The sequence below is a fragment of the Pelophylax lessonae genome, assembly GCF_965119305.1.
Source record: "Pelophylax lessonae genome assembly, chromosome: 5".
Taxonomy (NCBI): Eukaryota; Metazoa; Chordata; class Amphibia; order Anura; family Ranidae; genus Pelophylax; species Pelophylax lessonae.
The window spans coordinates 4,593,824-4,617,584 of NC_138772.1; the positions used below are offsets into that span (position 1 = coordinate 4,593,824).

At 46.6% G+C, this 23,761-nt stretch overlaps 1 protein-coding gene across 4 annotated transcripts in view; it reads left to right on the forward strand.

The window, feature by feature from the left end:
• ADGRB1 (adhesion G protein-coupled receptor B1) overlaps window positions 1-23,761 on the forward strand; it is a 912,987-nt gene that overhangs the window by 718,787 nt on the left and 170,439 nt on the right. For all 4 annotated transcript variants that reach the window (XM_082259420.1, XM_082259422.1, XM_082259423.1 and 1 more), the window contains one exon: window positions 22,341-22,444. In XM_082259420.1, the coding sequence (XP_082115546.1) occupies window positions 22,341-22,444 (104 nt within the window). The remainder of the gene's footprint in view (window positions 1-22,340; window positions 22,445-23,761) is intronic.

Sequence of the window (23,761 nt, forward strand, 5' to 3'; positions counted from 1 at the left end):
ATAAAAGAGCTTCCCTTGCGGCTCTGGTCCAACCACCCCTGAAAATGGTGACAGAGGTACATGGCTCAAAAAATCACGGGAAGCAGACCGAGTGAGGACCAGTAGCAAGCCAAGTTAAGTTCCAGGGAAGCAGACAGACTGAGGTCCAGTAGCAAGCCAAAGCCAATTATAGGGAAGCAAGCAGAGCGAGGTCCAGTAGAAAAACATGGTCAGTATCAGGGAAGCAGACAAATTGAGGTCCAGTAGCAAGCCAAGTTAAGTTCCAGGGAAGCAGACAGACTGAGGTCCAGTAGCAAGCCAAGGCCAATTATAGGGAAGCAAGCAGAGAGAGGTCCAGTAGCAAAACATGGTCAGTATCAGGGAAGCAGACAAATTGAGGTCCAGTAGCAAGCCAAGGTCAGTGCCAAGGAAGCAGACAGACTGAGATCCAGTAGCTAGCCAAGGTCAGTACCAAGGAAGCAGACAGAGAGAGGTTCAGTAGCAAACCAAGGTCAGTACCAAGGAAGCAGGCAGAGTTAGGTCCAGTAGCAAGCCAAGGTCAGTTATAGGGAAGCAAGCAGAGCGAGGTCCTGTAGCAAAATATGGTCAGTATCAGGGAAGCAGACAAATTGAGGTCCAGTAGCAAGCCAAGGTCAGTTCCAGGTAAGCAGACAGAGAGAGGTCCAGTAGCAAGCCAAGGTCAGTACCAGGGAAACAGGCAGAGTGAGGTCCAGTAGCAAGCCAAGGTCAGTACCAGGGAAACAGGCAGAGTGAAGTCCAGTAGCAAGCCAAGGTCAGTACCAGGGAAACAGGCAGAGTGAGGTCCAGTAGCAAACTGAGGTCAGTATCAAGGAAGCAGACAGAGCGAGGTCCAGTAGCAAGCCAAGGTCAGTACCATGGTAGCAGACCGAGTGAGGTCCAGTAGCAAGCTGAGGTCTTTACCACGGAAGCAGACAGAGTGAGGACCAGTAGCAAGTCAAGGCCAGTTACAGGGAAGCAGGCAGAGCGAGATCCAAGAGCAAAATAAGGTCAGTATCAGGGAAGCAGACAAATAGAGGTCCAGTAGCAAGCCAAGGTCAGTACCAGTGAAGCAGACAGAGTGAGATCCAGTGCCAAGCCAAGGTCAGTACCAAGGAAGCAGACAGAGTTAGGTTCAGTAGCAAGCTGAGGTGAAAACCAGGAAAGCAGACAGAGTGAGGTCCAGTAGCTAACCAAGGTCATTACCAGGGAAGCAGACAGAGTGAGGTCTAGTAGAGGGCTGGGGTCAGTACCAGGAAAGCAGGCAGAGTGGTACAGTAGCAAGCCAAGTCAGCAATGAGAGGTCAGTAAGCACAGGAACGCAGATCATGGGAAAGCTGAAAAACATCCAGCGATTAGCATACATCAGGGACTCCTTAAAAAGGGAGCTTGTCGCCATTCCCAGGATTGGGCAGGTGCGTGGACGTACACACCTATACTGGAGTCACTGGAGAAGCTATTCTATTAGATGCTGCCACCCCATGTGACTGGTGGCCATGTTGGGTCAGGCAGAGTCTATTTAAGACCCTGGCTCCCAGGCTTGATGCGCATTTCGCAAGTGGGTAGTGTAGGGACAGGCCACTTGTTTTTCAAGGACAGAATTACCAGAAGGCAGGGCTTCCTGGAAGCCTCAACCTTTGGGCAAAGACTGGCTAGGCCTTATTCCACCCCTCGAGATAGATGCTATCAGAGCATGCGAGACCTGCTGTTACATTCTGGTGCCGAGTACATGCAAATATGCAGCCTCTTGGTGGCCGGGCCTTGGTGCTGAGGGGCCACATATTTCTGTGCAACAGCGCCAATAGAGCTGTGCCAACAGTGCGCGCTGTGCGTTCTCCCGGCACAGTGACCAGTGGCTAATAGAAACCTCCCAATCACTGCTTGCGTTCTGGAGTTTTCCGATCATGTGACTGCCGGGATAGCCAATCAAGGTGGTCACATGGCCGAAAACCTCGCCCTGCCTCCTGGCATTCTAAAGCCCTTAAAGGGGTGGCGGGAGGCGGCACAAAGGGATTAAGTGATATTAAAGTCTTGTTTCTTTTTGTTTAAAATTAACACATATTGTCATACTTGCCTCCTCTGTGCAGTTGGTTTGGCACAGAGCAGCCCCAATGCTCCTTTACTTGGGTCCCTCACCGGCGCTCCTGGCCCCTCCCTCCTGCCGAGTGCCACCACAGCAAGCAGTTTACTATAGGGGCACTCAAGCCGCTGCTCTGAGTGTACATTCAGACATACAGTACATCTCGACACGCTGCACCTCCCAACATATATATTTCTCCCCATGTTCTCTTGGCTGACTGTATTTTCTATCTGATGGATCTTTCTTCCCATGTTCTCTTGGCCGGCTGTAGTTTCTATCTGATGGATCTTTCTTCCCACGTTCTCCTGGCTGGCTGTTGTTTCTGATGGATATTTCTTTCTATGTTCTCTTGGCCGGCTGTAGTTTCTGATGGATATTTCTTCCCATGCTCTCTTGGCCGGCTGTAGTTTCTGATGGATATTTCTTCCCATGTTCTCGTGGCCGTCTGTATTTTCTGATTGATATTTCTTCCAATGTTCTCTTGGCTGGCTGTAGTTTCTATCTGATGGATATTTCTTCTCATGTTCTCATGGCCGGCTGTAGTTTCTGATGGATATTTCTTCCCATGCTCTATTGACCGCCTGCATTTTCTGATGGATATATCTTCCCACGTTCTCATGGCCGGCTGTAGTTTCTTATGGGTATTTCTTCCCATGTTCTCATGGCTGGCTGTGGTTTCTATCTGATGGATATTTCTTCCAATGTTCTCGAGGCCGGTTTTAGTTTCTGATTAATATTTATTTCCATTTTCTCTTGGCCGACTCTAGTTCCTATCTGATAGATATTTCTCCCCATGTTCTTTTGGCTGGCTGTAGTTTCCATCTGATGGATATTACTTCCCATGTTTTCTTAGCTTGCTGTAGTTTCTGAAGGATTTTTTTTCCCCACGTTCTCTTGGCTGGCTGGCTGTAGTTTTTATCTGATGGATATTTCTTCCCATGTTCTCTTGGCTGGCTGTAGTTTCTATCTGATGGATATTTATTTCCATGTTCTCTTGGCCGGCTGTAGTTTTTATCTGATAGATATTTCTCCCCATGTTCTTTTGGCTGGCTGTAGTTTCTCTCTGATTGATATTTCTTCCCATGTTTTCTTGGCCTTCTGTAGTTCCTGAAGGATATTTTTTTCCGACGTTCTCTTGGCTGGCTGGCTGTAGTTTCTCTCTGATGGATATTTCTTCCCATGTTCACTTGGCTGGCTGTAGATTTTATCTGATGGATATTTCTTCGCACTTGCTCTGTACTTCACCAATTGTTTCCATGTCACCCCCATAGAGCCACTTTAGCTGCCTCCTGGGGACTTCCTCTAGCAACGTTTCTTTTTTATGTCCCTACTGCAGTGAAACAAATTCCCTCATCGACTGAAATGTAATTGTCTTCCCGTGTGCCAAGTGAAGATGGTATGCGATAAATCCTTCCCTCCTCTTCGTACAGTACATGGAAAGCTCAGAGAAGTTTGGGTGGAATCAATAGAAATTCAATAAGCCAGTTTCAGACACAAAAAAACTTCTATTGAGATGTATCACGGGAAGACGATTCGTTTCCACTTGTCTGTTATTATGGGTTATTACGCTGAGCTTCATTCCGCCATACCTCAGTGTCAGAGGTTAGATTTGTAGCTCCACAAAGCAGAAAAAGGTTAACCCTGAAGGCAGCGGTGGATTTATTGCACCTTGGGCCCCGGACTGATTTCAGTTTAGGGGCCCCTACTCACCAAGTGCTGTTTACATAATTCAAGAAACCCTAGACTCGATTCACACCAGCGCGACTTGTCAGGCGACTTGTTAGCCTGACAAGTCGCGGTCCCTCGTGGTCCATTGTGTAGTACAGGACCGGTTCTAATAGGAGCGATACAAGTCGCTCCGACTTAGAAAAAGGGTCCTGTACTACTTCGGTACTACCTCAGAGCGACTTGCATAGACATTCATTATATGAGGTACGTGCAAGTCGCGCCGAAGTCGCGGTGCACTGGACTTCACAAGTCGCCCCCGAAGTAGTACAGTCGTGTCGCCATAGTGTGAACCGACTCAAATTTCAGGTTGAAGGCCTGAAAAAATACCAGAAAGTAACTGTCAATGAACTAGACACTAGATTTGTAAACCCAAAAGTGCAAAAGCCAACATTTGTTTTGCTTTTGTTACTTTTTTTCTCTTATATAGAAGCTTTTTTTCTCCTAAAAAAAAATCAAACACCAGATGATCCTGCCAAAAGAACATCTATGCGGTCAGGTACTGATGTTTGATGAGAAGACCTGGCTCACCATCTGTGTTCCAATTCATCCCAAAGGTGTTTAGTAGGGTTGAGGTCAGGGCTCTCTGCAGAACACTCGAGTTCCTCCAAACCACATTGGTTAAACCATGTCTTTATGGAGCTGACTTTGTACACAAAAAGACCTGGCTTGCAATTGGTGTTCCAATTCATCCCAAAGTTGTTTAGTAGGGTTGTGGTAAGGGCTCTCTGCAGGACACTCAAGTTTTCCCATAAGAAGCTGGTCACGCCATGTCTTTTTTAGAGCTGGACATCTTACTCCAAAAACCAAGGCCATTATTATGGAGTTCCCCCATGGACGTTAATGTGGAGATGCTTCCATTTGTGGCTATAACATCCTCTATTTTCCTGTGATGGCTTTCCACAAGATTATGGAGGGTATGTTGCATGAGAATACCAGGCTCACAATCGGTGTTCCAATTCAACCCAAAGGTGTTCAATAGGGTTGAAGTCAGAGCTTTGTGCAGGACACTCAAATTCCCCCTCACCAAACTGATCAAATGTGTCTTTATGGACCCTAAAAGTCTGGATACCTGACTATCACACTGATATGAGTTTATCGGACATCTCATTCCAAAACAATGGTCTCCAATACGGAGTTGCCTCCCCCCCCAATGGCCATTAATATAGAGTTGCCCCCCTTTTTGGCTATAACATTTTCCACTCCGTGTACTAATGTGATATCAGTGTTCAGAAGAATCTGTTTTACCCACGGATATACAAACCCCTACTCTTCTGGGAAGGCTTTCCACAAGATCTTGGAGAGTGTGGGAATTTGTGGCTATTTGTGAGGTCAGGTACTGGTGATGTTGAATGAGAAGACTTGGCTCACGGTTCCAATTCATCCCAAAGGTGTTCAGTAGGGTTGAGGTCAAAAGGAGTTCTGTAGGGTTGAGGTCCAAAGGCGTTCTGTAGGGTTGAGGTCCAAAGGCGTTCAGTAAGGTTGAGGTCCAAAGGCGTTCAGTAGCATTGCGGTCCAAAGGCGTTCAGTAGGGTTGAGTTCCAAAGGCGTTCAGTAGGGTTGAGGTCCAAAGGCGTTCAGTAGGGTTTAGGTCCAAAGGGGTTCAGTAGGGTTGAGGTTCAAAGATGTTCAGTAGGGCTGAGGTCCAAAGGCTTTCAGTAGGGTTGAGGTCCAAAGGCGTTCAGTAGAGTTGAGGTCCAAAGGTGTTCAGTAGGGTTGAGGTCCAAAGGTGTTCAGTAGGGTTGAGGTCCAAAGGTGTTCAGTAGGGTTTAGGTCCAAAGGCGTTTAGTAGGGTTGAGGTCCAAAGACGTTTAGTAGGGTTGAGGTCCGGAGGTGTTCAGTAGGGTTGAGGTCCAAATGTGTTCAGTAGGGCTGAGGTCCAAAGGCTTTCAGTAGTGCTGGGGTCCAAAGTGTTCAGTAGGGTTGAGGTCCAAAGGCGTTCAGTAGGGTTTAGGTCCAAAGGCGTTCAGTAGGGTTTAGGTCCAAAGACGTTTAGTAGGGTTGAGGTCCGAAGGTGTTCAGTAGGGTTGAGGTCCGAAGGTGTTCAGTAGGCTGGAGGTCCAAATGTATTCAGTAGGGTTGAGGTCCAAAGGTGTTCAGTAGGGTTTAGGTCCAAAGGCGTTCAGTAGGGTTGAGGTCCAAATGGGTTCAGTAGGGTTGAGGTTCAAAGGTGTTCAGTAGGGCTGAGGTCCAAAGGCTTTCAGTAGGGTTGAGGTCCAAAGGCGTTCAGTAGAGTTGAGGTCCAAAAGTGTTCAGTAGGGTTGAGGTCCAAAGGTGTTCAGTAGGGTTGAGGTCCAAAGGTGTTCAGTAGGGTTGAGGTCCAAAGGTGTTCAGTAGTGTTGAGGTCCAAAGGTGTTCAGTAGAGTTGAAGTCAGGGCTCTGTGCAGGACACTGGAGTTCCTCCACACCAAACTGGTCAAACCATGTCTTTATGGAGCTGGCTTTGTACAAAACCAAGCAGTGTTAGTCTAATTCCGCAGTGTCTTGCACAAATTTGTTGTTGGATGTTTATTACAAAACTTTCTGTAGACCTCACAGCAGTTTGACATCCTTGGCATTCAAGATGGCATGAGGGATAATGGACCCCTGCAGTGGGGCAGACAGCAGATTTAACATTTCATTCAGAGGAACTGAAATTGATTTTAAAATAAATAAATAAATAAAATAAACAGATGTACGATCAAATTGAGGCTTAAAAGCCCAAAATCTCCTCATCGTCCCTCGTTTATCCTCTTATGGGATTAATGAAACACTGATGCTTCAGAAATCAAATGTCACAAAAAATACCAAAAACAAACTTCTAAAGAAAGTTCAACATGAAACTTCTGCTTGAACTCCTGATCTTCGTTGGTTTTAACCCCTGCACTAACCTGTCACCGTGGCTTAGTGGAGTGGAAGTTGCACGCTAGAAATTTCAGCACATTATTTATTACATATATTTATAGAAAGAGTAATGTGTTATTATTGTATAACACTTTAAAACAATTGTTTTTCAGAATAGCAATCGTTTGCTAACTCTAAGGCCGCTTTCACACTTTTACGACCTGAAAGTAGCGCAACTTTGACGTGATTTTGACGCAACTTTGACGCGACTTGAAGCAATGCCTGTGTAATCTTGAGGTCTATGGACCTCAAGTCGCATCAAAGTCAGATCATAGTAGTGCGGAGGCTACTTTGAAATTGTTGAGACACAGATATGAACGGTACTCATTGGAATTCATGGGGTACGACTTGTCATGCGACAAATCGCACAAGTGTAAAAGGGGTCTAAACCTCAATGTAACCCCAAAATCAAATCCCAGTCCTCAAAGAAGGGCTTTTTTTTTTTTTAGCAGGAACGCAGGGGAAAGCATTTCCGGCACCTCTGGCACTGAATGTATGCAATGGCAAGGGGTGCTGGAGGGTCTATTGTTGCTGGCTGCTGGGATATCTATTATCTCTAGAGAAGATCTATTGTTGCAGGAGAACTATTGTTGCTGGGAGTGATTTACTATTCAATGAGGAGTCTATTAATGCTGGCTACTGGAAGATTTATTGTTGCTGGGGTGGGTCTATTTTGCTGGGGGGAGGTATTATTTTGGGGGGTCTATTGTTTTTTTTAGGATCTATTGTTGCTGAGGGTGATCTATTGTTGCTGGGGGGATCTACCACTGCTGGCTGCAGGGAATCTACTATTTTACTGCTTTCCTTGTTATCATTAACAAATTCCGTAGCACCACAAAGTGATACTTGGTTCTGTATTTTCCAAAAGGGGTCATACTGGGAGGTGGGTAGGGGTGAAACTAAGGGACGGTGCACAGAGGTGGGTAGGGGGGTGGAGAAAAGGGGTGACTTAAAAGGGGGGAGTACCTGCACCTTAAAAAAAAAATAGCCTGCCTTAAAGTAATGCCTAAACCAAGTCCTTAGCTTGAACGTAACACCTAAATTAAAGGTTACCCTCAATGTAACCCCTAAACCTAGTCCTAACCCAATGTAACCCCTAAACCTAGTCCTAACCCATAACGTAATCCTTAATTCAAATCCTTGCTGTCAGCTTTAACGTATCCTCTAAAGCACCTCTTAGCTCTCAATAAAAACCTACAAACAAAATTCTTACCCTCAAAGTAATAACTATATCATTTGTTACTCTTATTGTAACCCCTAAACTAAGTTCCTAACCATAAAATGATCCTTAATTCAAATCCTTAACCTCACCTTTAACACAACCCCTAAACTGAATGATAACCCACATTGTAACTCCTAAACCAATCCTAGTCCTCAGCTCAAACCCTAAACCAAATCCTAACCCTCAAAGTAACTCCTAAATCAAATCCTAGCCCTTAATGCAACCCCTAAACCAAATCCTAATCCTAAACCTCAACACAACTCCTAAACTTAATCCTACCCCATAATGTAACCTCTACTTCAAATCCTTACCCTCAACATAACCCCTAAAACAAATCCTTCAACATATTCCTTAAAGTACAACTAAAGGCTCTTGCATGACTTTTCAAACACAAACTTAATCCAGTTACTATCTGATATACAAGTTCCATATTGCTCCAAACTTAATTTTACCTTTATATCCCAATGCTTCCCCTTCCAGGCACTGCAGCTCACAGTTGGAGGGTTTTAGCAACATAGGCAGTGCAAAGTGTTGCCAGGTGCTGCTTGGAATGCTACAGACTCTTAACCTTTAAACCAAATCCTAACCTTCAATGTAACCCCTAAACTAAATCCTAACCCTCAATGTAACCCCTAAACCAAAGCCGAACCCTCAATGTAACCCCTAAACCAAATCTGAGCCCTCAATGTAACCTCTAAGCCAAATCGCAACCCTCAGTGTAACCCCTAAACCAAATCCTAACCCTTAATATAATCCCTAAACCAAAGCGGAACCCTCAATGTAACCCCTAAACCAAATCAGAGCCCTCTATGTAACCTCTAAACCAAATCAGAGCCCTCAATGTAACCTCTAAGCCAAATCTCAACCCTCAGTGTAACCCCTAAACCAAATCCTAACCCTCAATGCAACCCGTAAACAAAATCCTAACCCTCAATGTAACCCCTAAACCAAATCCAAACCCTCAATGTAACCCCTAAACCAAATCCTAACCCTCAATGTAACCCCTAAACCAAATCCTAACCCTCAATGTAACCCCTAAACCAAATCCAAACCCTCAATGTAACCCCTAAAACAAATCCTAACCCTCAATGTACCCCTAAACAAAATCCTCAATGTAACCCCTTAACCAAATCCTAACCCTCAATGTAACCCCTAAATCAAATCCTCAGTGTAACCCCTAAACCAAATCCAAACCCTTAATATAACCCCTAAACCAAATCCTAACCCTCAATGTAACCTCTAAACCAATTCCTAGCCCTTAATGTAATCCCTAAACCAAATCCTAGCCCTTAATGTAACCCCTAAACCAAATCCAAACCCTCAATGTAACCCCTAAAACAAATCCTAAACCTCAATGTAACCCCTAAATCAAATCCTCAGTGTAACCCCTAAACCAAATCCAAACCCTTAATATAACCCCTAAACCAAACCCTAACCCTCAATATAATCTCTAAACCAAATCCAAACCCTCAATGTAACCCCTAAACCAAATCTCAACCCTCAGTGTAACCCCTAAACCAAATCCTAACCCTCAATGTAACCCCTAAACCAAATCCTAACCCTCAATGTAATCCCCTGCACCAACTTCTAACCCGCAATATAACCCCTAAACCAAATCTCAACCCTCAGTATAACCCCTAAACTAAATCCTAACCCTCTATGTAACCCCTAAACCAATTCCTAGCCCTCAATATAACCTCTAAACCAAATTTTAACCATCAATGTAACCCCAAAACTAAATCTTAACCCTCAATATAACCCAAACCAAATTTAAACCCTGAGGAGCCATTCTTACCTTTCACAATGCAAGCAGTAAAGTCCTTCAAGTCTGGTATCAACACTTTGCTCTCCCCTCTTCTTGGGCACCTTCTCTGTGTTTACAATAAAGATTAGAGATTAAAGGCTGCCAAATCACTGCTGGGAGGGGGAAACTGAGCTACAATGAGAAAGTGAAACTGAGAAGCTGCCACTTCAAATAACTCCACAACGGCTTCAGAGGTCCCTGCCAGGACTTTCAATGGTACTCTCAGAATCCCTGCCAGGACTTTCAATGGTACTCTCAGAATCCCTGCCAGGAGTTTCAGTGGTACTCTCAGAATCCCTGCCAGGAGTTTCAATGGTACTCTCAGAATCCCTGCCAGGACTTTCAATGGTACTCTCAGAATCCCTGCCAGGACTTTCAATGGTCCTCTCAGAATCCCTGCCAGGACTTTCAATGGTCCTCTCAGAATCCCTGCCAGGAGTTTCAGTGATACTCTCAGAATCCCTGCCAGGACTTTCAATGGTGCTCTCAGAATCCCTGCCAGGAGTTTCAGTGGCACTCTCAGAATCACTGCCAGGACTTTCAATGGTACTCTCAGAATCCCTGCCAGGAGTTTCAGTGGTAGTTGCAGGATCCCTGCCAGAACTTCCAGAGTTCTCGGTAATGATGCTGGGTGTGTCCCCTGACTAGAATTTATTTTGGTATTTAAGCTCCAGCCTTTAAAGTGTTTTATCACCAACTACCTAAGTCCTAAAAGGTCTTCAATACTTGCCTGCAAGTTGCCGACCCAGATTGGCTACGTCTTGCCTGTTGACTGCCCCAGCCCTTGCCTGGACCCAACTACTCTCTCACAAGCTGCCCTGTCAACAGTCCCTGCACGGTGGTCTCTCTGTTCCAGCCCATTAATGGAAGAGATCCTGAGGGCCACAACCTGGTGTCCATTTCCAGCCCATTAGTGGAAGATATCCTGAGGGCCACGACCTGGTGTCTGTTTCCAGCCCATTAATGGAAGAGATCCTGAGAGCCACGACCTGGTGTCCGTTTCTAGCCCATTAATGGAAGAGATCCTGAGGGCCACAACCTGGTGTCCATTTCCAGCCCATTAATGGAAGAGATCCTGAGGGCCACAACCTGGTGTCCGTTTCTAGCCCATTAATGGAAGAGATCCTGAGGGCCACAACCTGGTGTCCATTTCCAGCCCATTAGTGGAAGAGATCCTGAGGGCCACAACCTGGTGTCCATTTCCAGCCCATTACTGGAAGAGATCCTGAGGGCCACAACCTGGTGTCCGTTTCCAGCCCATCAGTGGAAGAGATCCTGAGAGCCACGACCTGGTGTTCGTTGCAGCAAAGTAGAATTGGACCACTACAGTTTCCGGCCCATCTCCACCATCAGGAGTTCCGGTGAAAACCAGCAGGCACTTAGATTCCACACCCCGGGGGAGCCTTCAGTCACTTGCCAGGGGCCACCAAAACGCTAAGGCTAGGGTTACAGGTGTGACAACTTTGCCGCACCTCTGAAAAGCAATCCACGTTCAGATCTCTTTTCAGAGGCATTTGACATGTTATGGGTGCCTCCTCACCACCTGTGTTAACCCCATGAGTTCCACACCACTGCACCGCTATTAGGTGCATTGCACACACCCAGTTGAGAAGTGATCTTAACGCGAATCGCTTTTCAGAGGCGTGGCAATATAGCCACACATCTAAACTTAGCCTAACTATCGCAGTCAGACACGCCCCTTCTTTTTTCCTGCACTAACCTCGTGAAGGGCGTGGATGAAAATGAGGAATTCCAGCACTCAGCACTGGAGGGAAGTGCAGAAAGCAGCATTTGCACCACAAGATATTTAGGACTTATTAAGCAAAAAAAAACATAAAATTGAGCCGTGCCGGAATATAAGGATTGGGATTTCTCTTTAGACCTTCCCTCCTCCATACTTCCATCCAGGACTTCCATGGGGAACACACCTTCCCTCCTCCATACTTCCATCCAGGACTTCCATAGGGATCACACCTTCCCTCCTCCATACTTCCATCCAGGACTTCCATAGGGATCACACCTTCCCTCCTCCATACTTCCATCCAGGACTTCCATAGGGAACACACCTTCCCTCCTCCATTCTTCCATCCAGGACTTCCATAGGGATCACACCTTCCCTCCTCCATACTTCCATCCAGGACTTCCATAGGGAACACACCTTCCCTCCTCCATACTTCCATCCAGGACTTCCATAGGGAACACACCTTCCCTCCTACATACAATGCCTTGCGAAAGTATTCGGCCCCCTTGAACTTTGCGACCTTTTGCCACATTTCAGGCTTCAAACATAAAGATATAAAACTGTAATTTTTTTGTGAAGAATCAACAACAAGTGGGACACAATCATGAAGTGGAACGAAATTTATTGGATATTTCAAACTTTTTTAACAAATAAAAAACTGAAAAATTGGGCGTGCAAAATTATTCAGCCCCCTTAAGTTAATACTTTGTAGCGCCACCTTTTGCTGCGATTACAGCTGTAAGTCACTTGGAGTATGTCTCTATCAGTTTTGCACATCGAGAGATGGAAATTTTTGCCCATTTCTCCTTGCAAAACAGCTCGAGCTCAGTGAGGTTGGATGGAGAGCGTTTGTGAACAGCAGTTTTCAGTTCTTTCCACAGATTCTCGATTGGATTCAGGTCTGGACTTTGACTTGGCCATTCTAACACCTGGATATGTTTATTTGTGAACCATTCCATTGTAGATTTTGCTTTATGTTTTGGATCATTGTCTTGTTGGAAGACAAATCTCCGTCCCAGTCTCAGGTCTTTTGCAGACTCCATCAGGTTTTCTTCCAGAATGGTCCTGTATTTGGCTCCATCCATCTTCCCATCAATTTTAACCATCTTCCCTGTCCCTGCTGAAGAAAAGCAGCCCAAACCATGATGCTGCCACCACCATGTTTCACAGTGGGGATGGTGTGTTCAGGGTGATGAGCTGTGTTGTTTTTATGCCAAACATAACGTTTTGCATTGTTGCCAAAAAGTTAGATTTTGGTTTCATCTGAGCAGAGCCCCTTCTTCCACATGTTTGGTGTCTCCCAGGTGGCTTGTGGCAAACTTTAAACAACACTTTTTATGGATATCTTTAAGAAATGGCTTTCTTCTTGCCACTCTTCCATAAAGGGCAGATTTGTGCAGTATACGACTGATTGTTGTCCTATGGACAGAGTCTCCCACCTCAGCTGTAGATCTCTGCAGTTCATCCAGAGTGATCATGGGCCTCTTGGCTGCATCTCTGATCAGTCTTCTCCTTGTATGAGCTGAAAGTTTAGAGGGACGGCCAGGTCTTCGTAGATTTGCAGTGGTCTGATACTCCTTCCATTTCAATATTATCGCTTGCACAGTGCTCCTTGGAATGTTTAAAGCTTGGGAAATCTTTTTGTATCCAAATCCAGCTTTAAACTTCTCCACACCAGTATCTCGGACCTGCCTGGTGTGTTCCTTGTTCTTCATGATGCTCTCTGCGCTTTAAACGGACCTCTGAGACTATCACAGTGCAGGTGCATTTATACAGAGATTTGATTACACACAGGTGGATTCTATTTATCATCATTAGTCATTTAGGTTAACATTGGATCATTCAGAGATCCTCACTGAACTTCTGGAGAGAGTTTGCTGCACTGAAAGTAAAGGGGCTGAATAATTTTGCACGCCCAACATTTTTTAGTTTTTTATTTGATAACAAAGTTTGAAATATCCAATAAATTTCATTCCACTTTATGATTGTGTCCCAATTCTTTACAAAAAATGAGTTTTATATCTATATGTTTGAAGCCTGAAATGTGGCAAAAGGTCACAAAGTTCAAGGGGCCGAATACTTTCGGAAGGCACTGTACTTCCATCCAGGACTTCCATGGGGAACACACCACCAGCACAGACTATATGTAATGCCAAGGGGTGTGCTGAAGGATCTATTGAAGCTGGCTACTGGGGGGTTTATTGCCACTTGCAGGACCTATTGTTGCTAGGGCAGTTTTTTAATAATGCTGGGGGGATTTTATGTTGCTGAGGGTGTCAACTGTTGATGGGAGAGATCTACTGCTCAGGAAGGGGGTCTACTGTAGCTGGATACTGGAAGATCTATTGTTTCTGGGAGGGATCTATTGTTGCTGGAGATCTATTGTTGCTGTGAGGGATCCATTGTTGCCGAGGGTCTAGTGTTACTTTGAGGAGTCTATTGTTGCTGTGAGGGTCTATTGTTTCTGGGGGTCTCCTGTTGCTGGGGGATTTATTGTTGCTGGGTAAGCCATAGGTGCTGGGCGGGGTCTGTTGTAGCTGAGGGAACTATTGTTTTTCTAGAAGATCTATTGTTGCTAGGAGAGCTATGGTTGCTCTATTATATTGTTGCTGAAGGATCTATTGTTGATTGAAAGGATCTATTGTTGTTGGTATGGTCTATTGTTGAATGAGGTGACCTATTGTTATTGGAAGGGTCTATTGTTGATTGAGTGGATCTATTGTGGCTGCAAGGGTCTATTGTTTATTGTTGTGAGATATATTGTTGCTGGTGGGGATCTATTGTTGCTGAAGGTCTCCTGATGCTGGGGGAATCTCAAGTTTCTGGGTAAGCCATAGGTGCAGGGAGCGATCTGTTGTTGCTGAAAGGGATCTATTGTTGCTGAGAGGTATCTATTTTTGCTAGGAGATCTATTGTTGCTGTAAGGACTCTATTGTTACTGTTGGGGGATCTATTGTTGCTTAAAGGGTCTATTGTGTATTGAGGGGATCTATTATTGCTGGAAGGGTCTTTTGTTGATTGAGGATATCTATTGTTGCTGCGAGGGATCTATTGTTGCTGTGAGGGATCTATTGTTGCTGGGCGATCTTTTTTCCGTGGGATCTATTTTTGCTGGAAATCTGTTGTTGCCGTGACAGATCTATTGTTGCTGTGACAGATCTATTGTTGCTGTGACAGATCTATTGTTGCTGTGACAGATCTATTGTTGCTGTAAGGGACCTATTGTTCCTGGGCGATCATTTTTTTGCTGTGAGATCTATTGTTAATGGTGGGGATCTATTGGTGATGGGGGAATCTATTGTTGCTGGGGGTATCTTTTGTTACTGTAATAGATTTATTGTTGCTGGTGGGTATCTATTGTTGCTTGGGTATCTATTGTTGCTGGGAGGGATCTATAATTGCTAGGGGGGGTCTTTTTTTAATGTGATATCTATTGTTGCTGATGGGGGTATATTGCTGCTCTGGAGGTCTCCTGTTGCTGAGGGATCTATTGCTGCTGGGTGAGCCATAGGTGCTGGGAGGGGTTTATTGTTGCTGGAAGGAATCTATTTTTGCTAGGAGATCTATTGTTGATTTGAGGGCTATATTGTTACTGTTGCGGGATCTTTTGTTGCTGGAAGGGTCTATTGTTGATTGAGGGGATCTATTGTGGCTGGCCTCAGTGGACCTATTTTACTGCCTTACGTTACGCAATGTCATACAAATCACATAGCACCAAAATTATACGTGTTTCTTTTTTCTCTAAAAGGGGGCGGTACTGGGAGGTGGGTAGGGGGTGCAACCAAGGGAAGATGCTCAGAGGTAGGTAAGGGGTGGAACCAAGGGATGATGCTCGGAGGTGGGGTAGGGGGAGAAGACAAGGGGTGACTCGGAAGGGGGGAGTACCTGCACCTATTCTCCTAGAAAAGCCTCTCTCCAGATTTATAGACCTCTATATTGCGTCTCCTCTGAGAGACGAATGGAGGAAATCTCTGCAGGGACGGAGATGTCAAAGGTGCTGGGAGGGATCTATTGTAGCTGGGGAGAATCTATTGTTGCTAAGAGATCTATTGTTGTTGTGAGGGTTCTATTGTTGCTGGGCTGAATCAATTTTTTCTACGAGATCTATTGTTGCTAAGAGGTCTATTGTTGCTGTGATGGTTCTATTGTTACTGGGGCCTATTGTTGCTGGAAAGGTCTGTTGTTAATTGAGGGGATCTATTGTCACTGGAAGGGTCTATTGGTTATTGACGGAGGGGGTCTATTGCTGCTGGAAGGGTCTATTGTTTATTGAGGGGGGGATCTATTGATGCTGGAAGGGTCTATTGTTGAATAAGGTGATCTTTTGTTGCTGGCCTTAGTGGACCTATTTTACTGCCTTGCGTTATCCAATTCTATACAAATCACTTACCACCAAAAAGATACTTAATTCTGTATTATCAAAAAAGGGGCGTTACTGGGAGGTAGGTAGGGGGTGGAACCAAGAAAAGATACTCGGAGGTAGGGGGTGAACCAAGGGAAGATGCTTGGAGGTAGGTAAGGGGTGGAACCAAGGGAAGATGGTCTGAGGTAGGTAAGGAGTGGAACCAAGGGAAGATGCTTGGAGGTAGCTAAGGGGTGGAACCAAGGGAAGATGCTCGGAGGTAGGTAGGGGGTGGAACCAAGGGAAGATGCTTGGAGGTAGGTAAGGGGTGGAACCAAGGGAAGATGCTCGGAGGTAGGTAGAGGGTGGAACCAAGAGAAGATGCTTGGAGGTAGGTAGGGGGTGGAACCAAGGGAAGATGCTTGGAGGTAGGTAAGGGGTGGAACCAAGGGAAGATGCTTGGATGTAGGTAAGGGGTGGAACCAAGGGAAGATGCTCGGAGGTAGGTAGAGGGTGGAACCAAGAGAAGATGCTTGGAGGTAGGTAGGGGGTGGAACCAAGGGAAGATGCTTGGAGGTAGGTAGGGGGTGGAACCAAGGGAAGATGCTTGGATGTAGGTAGGGGGTGGAACCAAGGGAAGATGCTTGGAGGTAGGTAAGAGGTGGAACCAAGGGAAGATGCTCAGAGGTGGGTAGGGGGGTGGAACCAAAGAAATGTGTTTGGCGATAGGTAGGGGTTGGAACCAAGGGAAGATGCTTGGAGGTGGGTGGAACCAAGGGAAGGTGTTCAGAGGTGGGTGGGGGGTGGAACCAAGGTAAGGTGTTCGGAGGTGGGTAGGGGGTGGAACCAAGGGAAGATGCTCAGAGGTGGAACAAAGGGAAAATGCTCAGAGGTGGGTAGGGGGTGGAACCAAGGGAAGATGCTCAGAGGTGGGTAGGGGGTGGAACCAAGGGAAGATGCTTGGAGGTGGGTAGGGGGTGGAACCAAGGGAAGATGCTCGGAGGTGGGTAGGGGGTGGAACCAAGGGAAGATGATCAGAGGTGGGTGGAACCAAAGGAAGATGCTCAGAGGTGGGTAAGGGGTTGGAACAAAGGGAATGTGTTTGGAGGTGGGTAGGGGGTTGGAACCAAGAGAAGATGCTCGGATGTGGGTAGGAGGTGGAACCAAGGGAAGATGCTCGGAGGTGGGTAGGGGGTGGAACCAAGGGAAGATGATCAGAGGTGGGTGGAACCAAAGGAAGATGCTCAGAGGTGGGTAAGGGGTTGGAACAAAGGGAATGTGTTTGGAGGTGGGTAGGGGGTGGAACCAAGAGAAGATGCTCGGAAGTGGGTAGGGAGTGGAACCAAGGGAAGATGCTCAGAGGTGGGTAGAGGAGACAAGGGGTAACTTGGAAGGGGGGAGCACCTGCACCTATTCTCTGAGAAAAGCCTCTCTCCAGCTTTGTAGACCTCTATATTGCGTTCCTGGAAGTCCTCCTCGGAGAGAGACGGATGGAGGAATACTCTGCGGAGACGGAGATGTTGCGCTCTCGGAATTTGCATCCGTGGATGGAACAATATTTGTCTTGTAAAGCGTCACCTGCTGTTCCCACTTGTTTTTCGCGGCTCATAACCATTTGTAACGCAGAGACGCTGCAACGGGAACATGACTTTGGTATCATTGCGCAATTTTATATCTTAACTAGATGACAAATAAAATGCGGCCACCGCTCCGTCTTCACCCTCCGCGTCTTCCGGGGGAATAATTATGAAGCGTTTTCAGGACGAGGCGCGGCGTCATTATCTATCTATCTATCTGTTAGGTGGCGATTATAGTGGGGGGGGGGGGGGGGCTGACACATGGATGAAAATATATATACGTGTCACCGGCGCAGACGAGCGCCATTGGATACGCAGAGCTGTTATTTGTACCTGGAAAGTGTCAGGAAGCGTTCTTAGATAGATGTGAGCCGTGCCGCGGGTCGGGGACAGAACATCTGCCAGCTGCTTCAGAATCAGAGCCAGCGTTGTACTCCGCATGCAGATCACGCACGCCGCTTCCCGTCTACTCAGCATTGCAAGGCAGCCGCTTCCCACAGTGCATTGTAATGCTGCAGCACATCTCAGATTTATTATAATATGCAAGCAGTCTCTGGTAACATGGCAGCAATCTGTAGAAGTCTCTGGTAACATGGCAGCAATCTGTAGAAGTCTCTGGTAACATGGCAGCAATCTGTAGAAGTCTCTGGTAACATGGCAGCAATCTGTAGAAGTCTCTGGTAACATGGCAGCAATCTGTAGAAGTCTCTGGTAACATGGCAGCAATCTGTAGCAGTCTCTGGTAACATGGCAACAATCTGTAGCAGTCTCTAGCAGTCTCTGGTAACATGACAACAATCTGTAGCAGTCTCTGGTAACATGGCAACAATCTATAGCAGTCTCTGGTAACATGGCAACAATCTATAGCAGTCTCTGGTGACATGGCAACAATCTGTAGCAGTCTCTGGTAACATGGCAACAATCTGTAGCAGTCTCTGGTGACATGGCAACAATCTGTAGCAGTCTCTGGTGACATGGCAACAATCTGTAGCAGTCTCTGGTGACATGGCAGCAATCTGTAGCAGTCTCTGGTAACATGGCAGCGATCTGTAGCAGTCTCTGGTGACATGGCAGCAATCTGTAGCAGTCTCTGGTAACATGGCAGTGATCTGTAGCAGTCTCTGGTAACATGGCAGCGATCTGTAGCAAACTCTGGTGACATGGCAGCAATCTGTAGCAGTCTCTGGTAACATGGCAGCGATCTGTAGCAGTCTCTGGTAACATGGCAACAAACTGTAGCAATCTCTGGTTACATGACAGTGATCTGTAGCAGTCTCTGGTAACATGGCAGCGATCTGTAGCAAACTCTGGTTACCTGGCAGCAATCTGTAGCAGTTTCTGGTAACATGGCAGCAATCTGTAGCAGTCTCTGGTAACATGGCAACAAACTGTAGCAATCTCTGGTTACATGACAGTGATCTGTAGCAGTCTCTGGTAACATGGCAGCGATCTGTAGCAAACTCTGGTTACCTGGCAGCAATCTGTAGCAGTTTCTGGTAACATGGCAGCAATCTGTAGCAGTTTCTGGTAACATGGCAGCAATCTGTAGCAGTCTCTGGTAACATGGCAGCAATCTGTAGCAGTTTCTGGTAACATGGCAGCAATCTGTAGCAGTCTCTGGTAACATGGCATCAATCTGTAGCAGTCTCTGGTAACATGGCAGCAATCTGTAGCAGTCTCTGGTAACATGGGCTTTTTTTCTCAGAAGAAATGTGCAGGAACTCAACCACGACCCCCCTAAAACCCCCTCCCCCGACACATACATCCTCCAAACTGCATCAAATAGTGGGTATGGTCAAATTTCAATAACAGTGGGAGGGTCTTATAGGGGCATTAAATACCCAGAGTACATTGTGTACAGAGTGCAGAGTTCAGGGGTGCTCTATGTAAAGAGTTCAGAAGTGCGCTACACACAGAGTGCAGAGTTTGGGAGTGTGCTACACACAGAGTGCAGAGTTTGGGAGTGTGCTACACACAGAGTGCAGAATTCAGGGGTGCTCTATGTGCAGAGTTCAGGGGTGCACTACACACAGCGTGCAGAGTTCAGGAGTTCTCTATGCAAAGAGTTCATAAGTGCGCTACACACAGAGTGCAAAGTTCAGGGGTGCTCTATGTGCAGAGTTTAGGGGTGAATTACACACAGAGTGCAGAGTTCAGAGGTGCACTACACACAGAGTGTAGATTACAGGGGTGCGCTACACACAGAGTGCAGAGTTCAGGGGTGCTCTATGTGCAGAGTTCAGGGGTGCACTACACATAGAGTGCAGAGTTCAGGGATGTGCTACACACAGAGTGCAGAGTTCAGAGGTGTGCTACACACAGATTGCAGAGTTCAGGGGTGCGCTACACACAGAGTGTAGAGTTCAGGGGTGCGCTACACACAGAGTGCAGAGTTCAGAGGTGTGCTACACACAGAGTGCAGAGTTCAGGGGTGTGCTACACACAGAGTGTAGATTTCAGGGGTGCGCTACACACAGAGTGCAGAGTTCAGGGGTGCGCTACAGAGTGCAGAGTTCAGGGGTGCTCTACACACAGAGTGCAGAGTTCAGGGGTGCGCTACACACAGAATGCAGAGTTCGGGAGTGCGCTACACACAGGGTGTAGAGTTCAGGGGTGCGCTACACACAGAGTGTAGAGTTCAGGGGTGCGTTACACACAGAGTGTAGAGTTCAGGGGTGCGCTACACACAGAGTGTAGAGTTCAGGGGTGCGCTACACACAGAGTGTAGAGTTCAGGGGTGCACTACACACAGAGTGTAGAGTTCAGGGGTGCGCTACACACAGAGTGCAGAGTTCAGGGGTGCGCTACACACAGAGTGTAGAGTTCAGGGGTGCGCTACACACAGAGTGTAGAGTTCAGGGGTGCACTACACACAGAGTGTAGAGTTCAGGGGTGCGCTACACACAGAGTGTAGAGTTCAGGGGTGCACTACACACAGAGTGTAGAGTTCAGGGGTGCGTTACACACAGAGTGTAGAGTTCAGGGGTGCGCTACACACAGAGTGTAGAGTTCAGGGGTGCGCTACACACAGAGTGTAGAGTTCAGGGGTGCGCTACACACAGAGTGTAGAGTTCAGGGGTGCGTTACACACAGAGTGTAGAGTTCAGGGGTGCGCTACACACAGAGTGTAGAGTTCAGGGGTGCGCTACACACAGAGTGCGGAGTTCGGGAGTGAGCTACACACAGAGTGCAGAGTTCAGCCTTCTTCCACAGCTTTTTACCTCTGCATTCCCCATCCACATCTCACTTTTACCCCTCTTCTTCTCTAGTACCTCTCTGCACACTGTGGGTGGCTCCGCCTCTCTCACTTGCAGGGAGATCATCCAGTAGAAGTGTCAGCATTCACACTGCACCCCGGGGCACCTGTATCTTCCTTGTCCCCATCCTGCACTCAGTGGGAGCCACTCAGGAGATCAGATCTGGGGGAGCCCTTGGGAGACAAACTGTCACTTGTAAACACAGAAGCCGGACCCCTGTGTTTACAAGTGATAGTGGTGAGAGGGGAGCAGAGGGCCTGAGCCAGAGGTGGGGAAACTGAGTTCCACCAAGTTCCAGCTAAAAAAAAACGCCCTGCTGGTAACATCAATCTGTAGAAGTCTCTGGTAGCATGGCAGACATCTGTAGCCATCTCTGGTAGCATGGCAGCAGTCACTGGTAATATAGCAGCAATCTGTAAAGTCTCTGGTAGCATGGCAGCAATTTGTAGCAGTCTCCGGTAACATGGCAGCAATTTGTAGTAGTCTCTGGTAACATGGCAGCAATTTGTAGCAGTCTCTGGTAACATGGCAGCAATTTGTAGCAGTCTCTGGTAACATGGCAGCAATTTGTAGCAGTCTCTGGTAACTTGGCAGCAATTTGTAGCAGTCTCTGGTAACATGGCAGCAATTTGTAGCAGTCTCTGGTAGCATGGCAGCAATTTGTAGCAGTCTCTGGTAACATGGCAGCAATTTGTAGCAGTCTCTGGTAACATGGCAGCAATTTGTAGCAGTCTCTGGTAACATGGCAGCGATCTGTAGCAGTCTCTGGTAACATGGCAGCAATTTGTAGCAGTCTCTGGTAACATGGCAGCAATCTGTAGCAGTCTCTGGTAACATGGCAGCAATTTGTAGCAGTCTCTGGTAACATGGCAGTGATCTGTAGCAGTCTCTGGTAACATGGCAGCGATCTGTAGCAGTCTCTGGTAACATGGCAGCAATTTGTAGCAGTCTCTGGTAACATGGCAGCAATCTGTAGCAGTCTCTGGTAACATGGCAGCATTCTGTAGCAGTCTCTGCAACAGACCTGAATCCTATAGAAAATTTATGGAGGGAGCTGAAACTTCGAGTTGCCAAGCGGCAGCCAAAGAAACCTTCTTCTGTAAAGAAGAGTGGACCAAAATCCCTCCTGAGATGTGTGCAAACCTCCAACTACAAGAAACGTCTGACCTCTGTGCTTCCAACAAGGGTTTCTCCACCAACTACTAAGGGGATCAAATACTTATTTTACTCACTGAACTACAACTCCATTTATAACATTTGTATCATGTGTTTTTTCTGGATTTTTGGTTGATATTCTGTCTCTATCATATAAAATACACCTATGATAAAAATTATACACCCACCATTTCCTTGTAAGTGGGAAAACTTTCAATATTTGCAGAGCATCAAATTATTATTTTCCCCACTGTACTAACATTACATTATAAGGACACTCCCTACCCTACACCTTCCTTGTAGATGGGCAGAGCTCAGTATAGGGAATAGTACACCTTGATGTAGTATATCTATGGATCCCACTGCCCACCTCAGTGTCTGGCCACTGTAAGAGCGGGGGATGAGGATTCTGAGGAACTCTGCCTGGAATCTGTGAACTGTTCCTGCATAAAATTGAGTCTTCTATGACATAGATGACCGTTTTTTCTTATAGGGTGTGTGGCATTTATATATACTTTTAGGATCATTTTCTTCTAAAGGTCTGCTTTCTTTTCCAGAATATGGAGAAGGTCCTCGTCCCGTCAGTCACTCTGATTGTTGGCTGTGGTGTCTCCTCGCTCACCCTTTTGCTTCTCATCATCATCTATGTGTCGGTATGGAGGTGAGTACAGTGTCTTATCCTGGGTGCCGTACGACTATCAGATTTACTCAGCCTTTACTATGGAGAAACCCTCAAATTATTTATCAGGTCTCAGGGAACCACACCTTATTTTTTTTTTTTTTTTTAATTTCGAGCACACTTCATTAGCATGATCAGTAAAAGCCCTTACATTGGTGGTCAGTGGGAAGAATGCTCCTTACATTGGTGGTCAGTGGGAAGAATGTTCCTTACATTGGTGGTCAGTGGGAAGAATACTCCTTACATTGGTGGTCAGTGGGAAGAATGTCCCTTACATTGGTGGTCAGTGGGAAGAATGTCCCTTACATTGGTGGTCAGTGGGAAGAATGCTCCTTACATTGGTGGTCAGTGGGAAGAATGTCCCTTACATTGGTGGTCAGTGGGAAGAATGTCCCTTACATTGGTGGTCAGTGGGAAGAATGCTCCTTACATTGGTGGTCAGTGGGAAGAAGGAGGAGGACACACCCAAGGAGCTCTCTGTGAGATCCAGCCCTTTTCAAGCCTGGGCCTTGCTTGCTAGCTTGGCCCAGGAACAATGCCTGATCCTGGGGGAGGCCCTGGGAGGGATCCCCCTGATGACACGGGGCCTAGTGAGGAGGAGGTGGAGGACCTGTCTGTGGGTCCAGGCCCTGGTGAGAATGCGGATGTCTTCAGCCAGAAGGTTATCAATCGTTTTAGGGCGATTGGGAGAGCGGAAGAAAAACTTAAAGGTTTGAAGGCTGAATACAAATCCTTCAAAACCAAGTATTTCCAGGCCTGGAGTAAAAATCGCACAGCCATGAAGCCTGAGTTGCAGGAATTGGAGGAAAAGGTGAAGAAACAATCTTTATTATTGGAAAGGCTGAAAGACGGAAGTGGAGCATTTAAAGAAAAATTTGACAATGAGAGGAGATTTACCAGCCAGACATCAGCAAGTTCTGTGGATCAGCAGCCTCAGTTAATGGATGACCAGGCTCCATCTGCCTCTGCACCTCTCCCCCCATGCCAGAACTGGGAATCACCAGCGGCAACCAGCCAGGGGGTTGAGAGTGGACATGGATCCCTGACATTTATCCAGGAGATGGAGTCACCCCTGAAAGCAGACAAGTTTGTCTTTTCTGATGATCCATCAGAAATCCCTGAAGATGGGCAGAGGAGATACAGGCCAGCAAAGCTAGTACTGGTGGAGAAATCCCAGTATACCATGCTGCCTTCCAGCATGTCTGCCCCACCTGCTGTAGTGGATGGTGTCCCAGGTGAGAAGGAACTGCATATTGCAGTTATTGCTGAGGAGAAATCCAGTGCAGACATGCAGGGTAA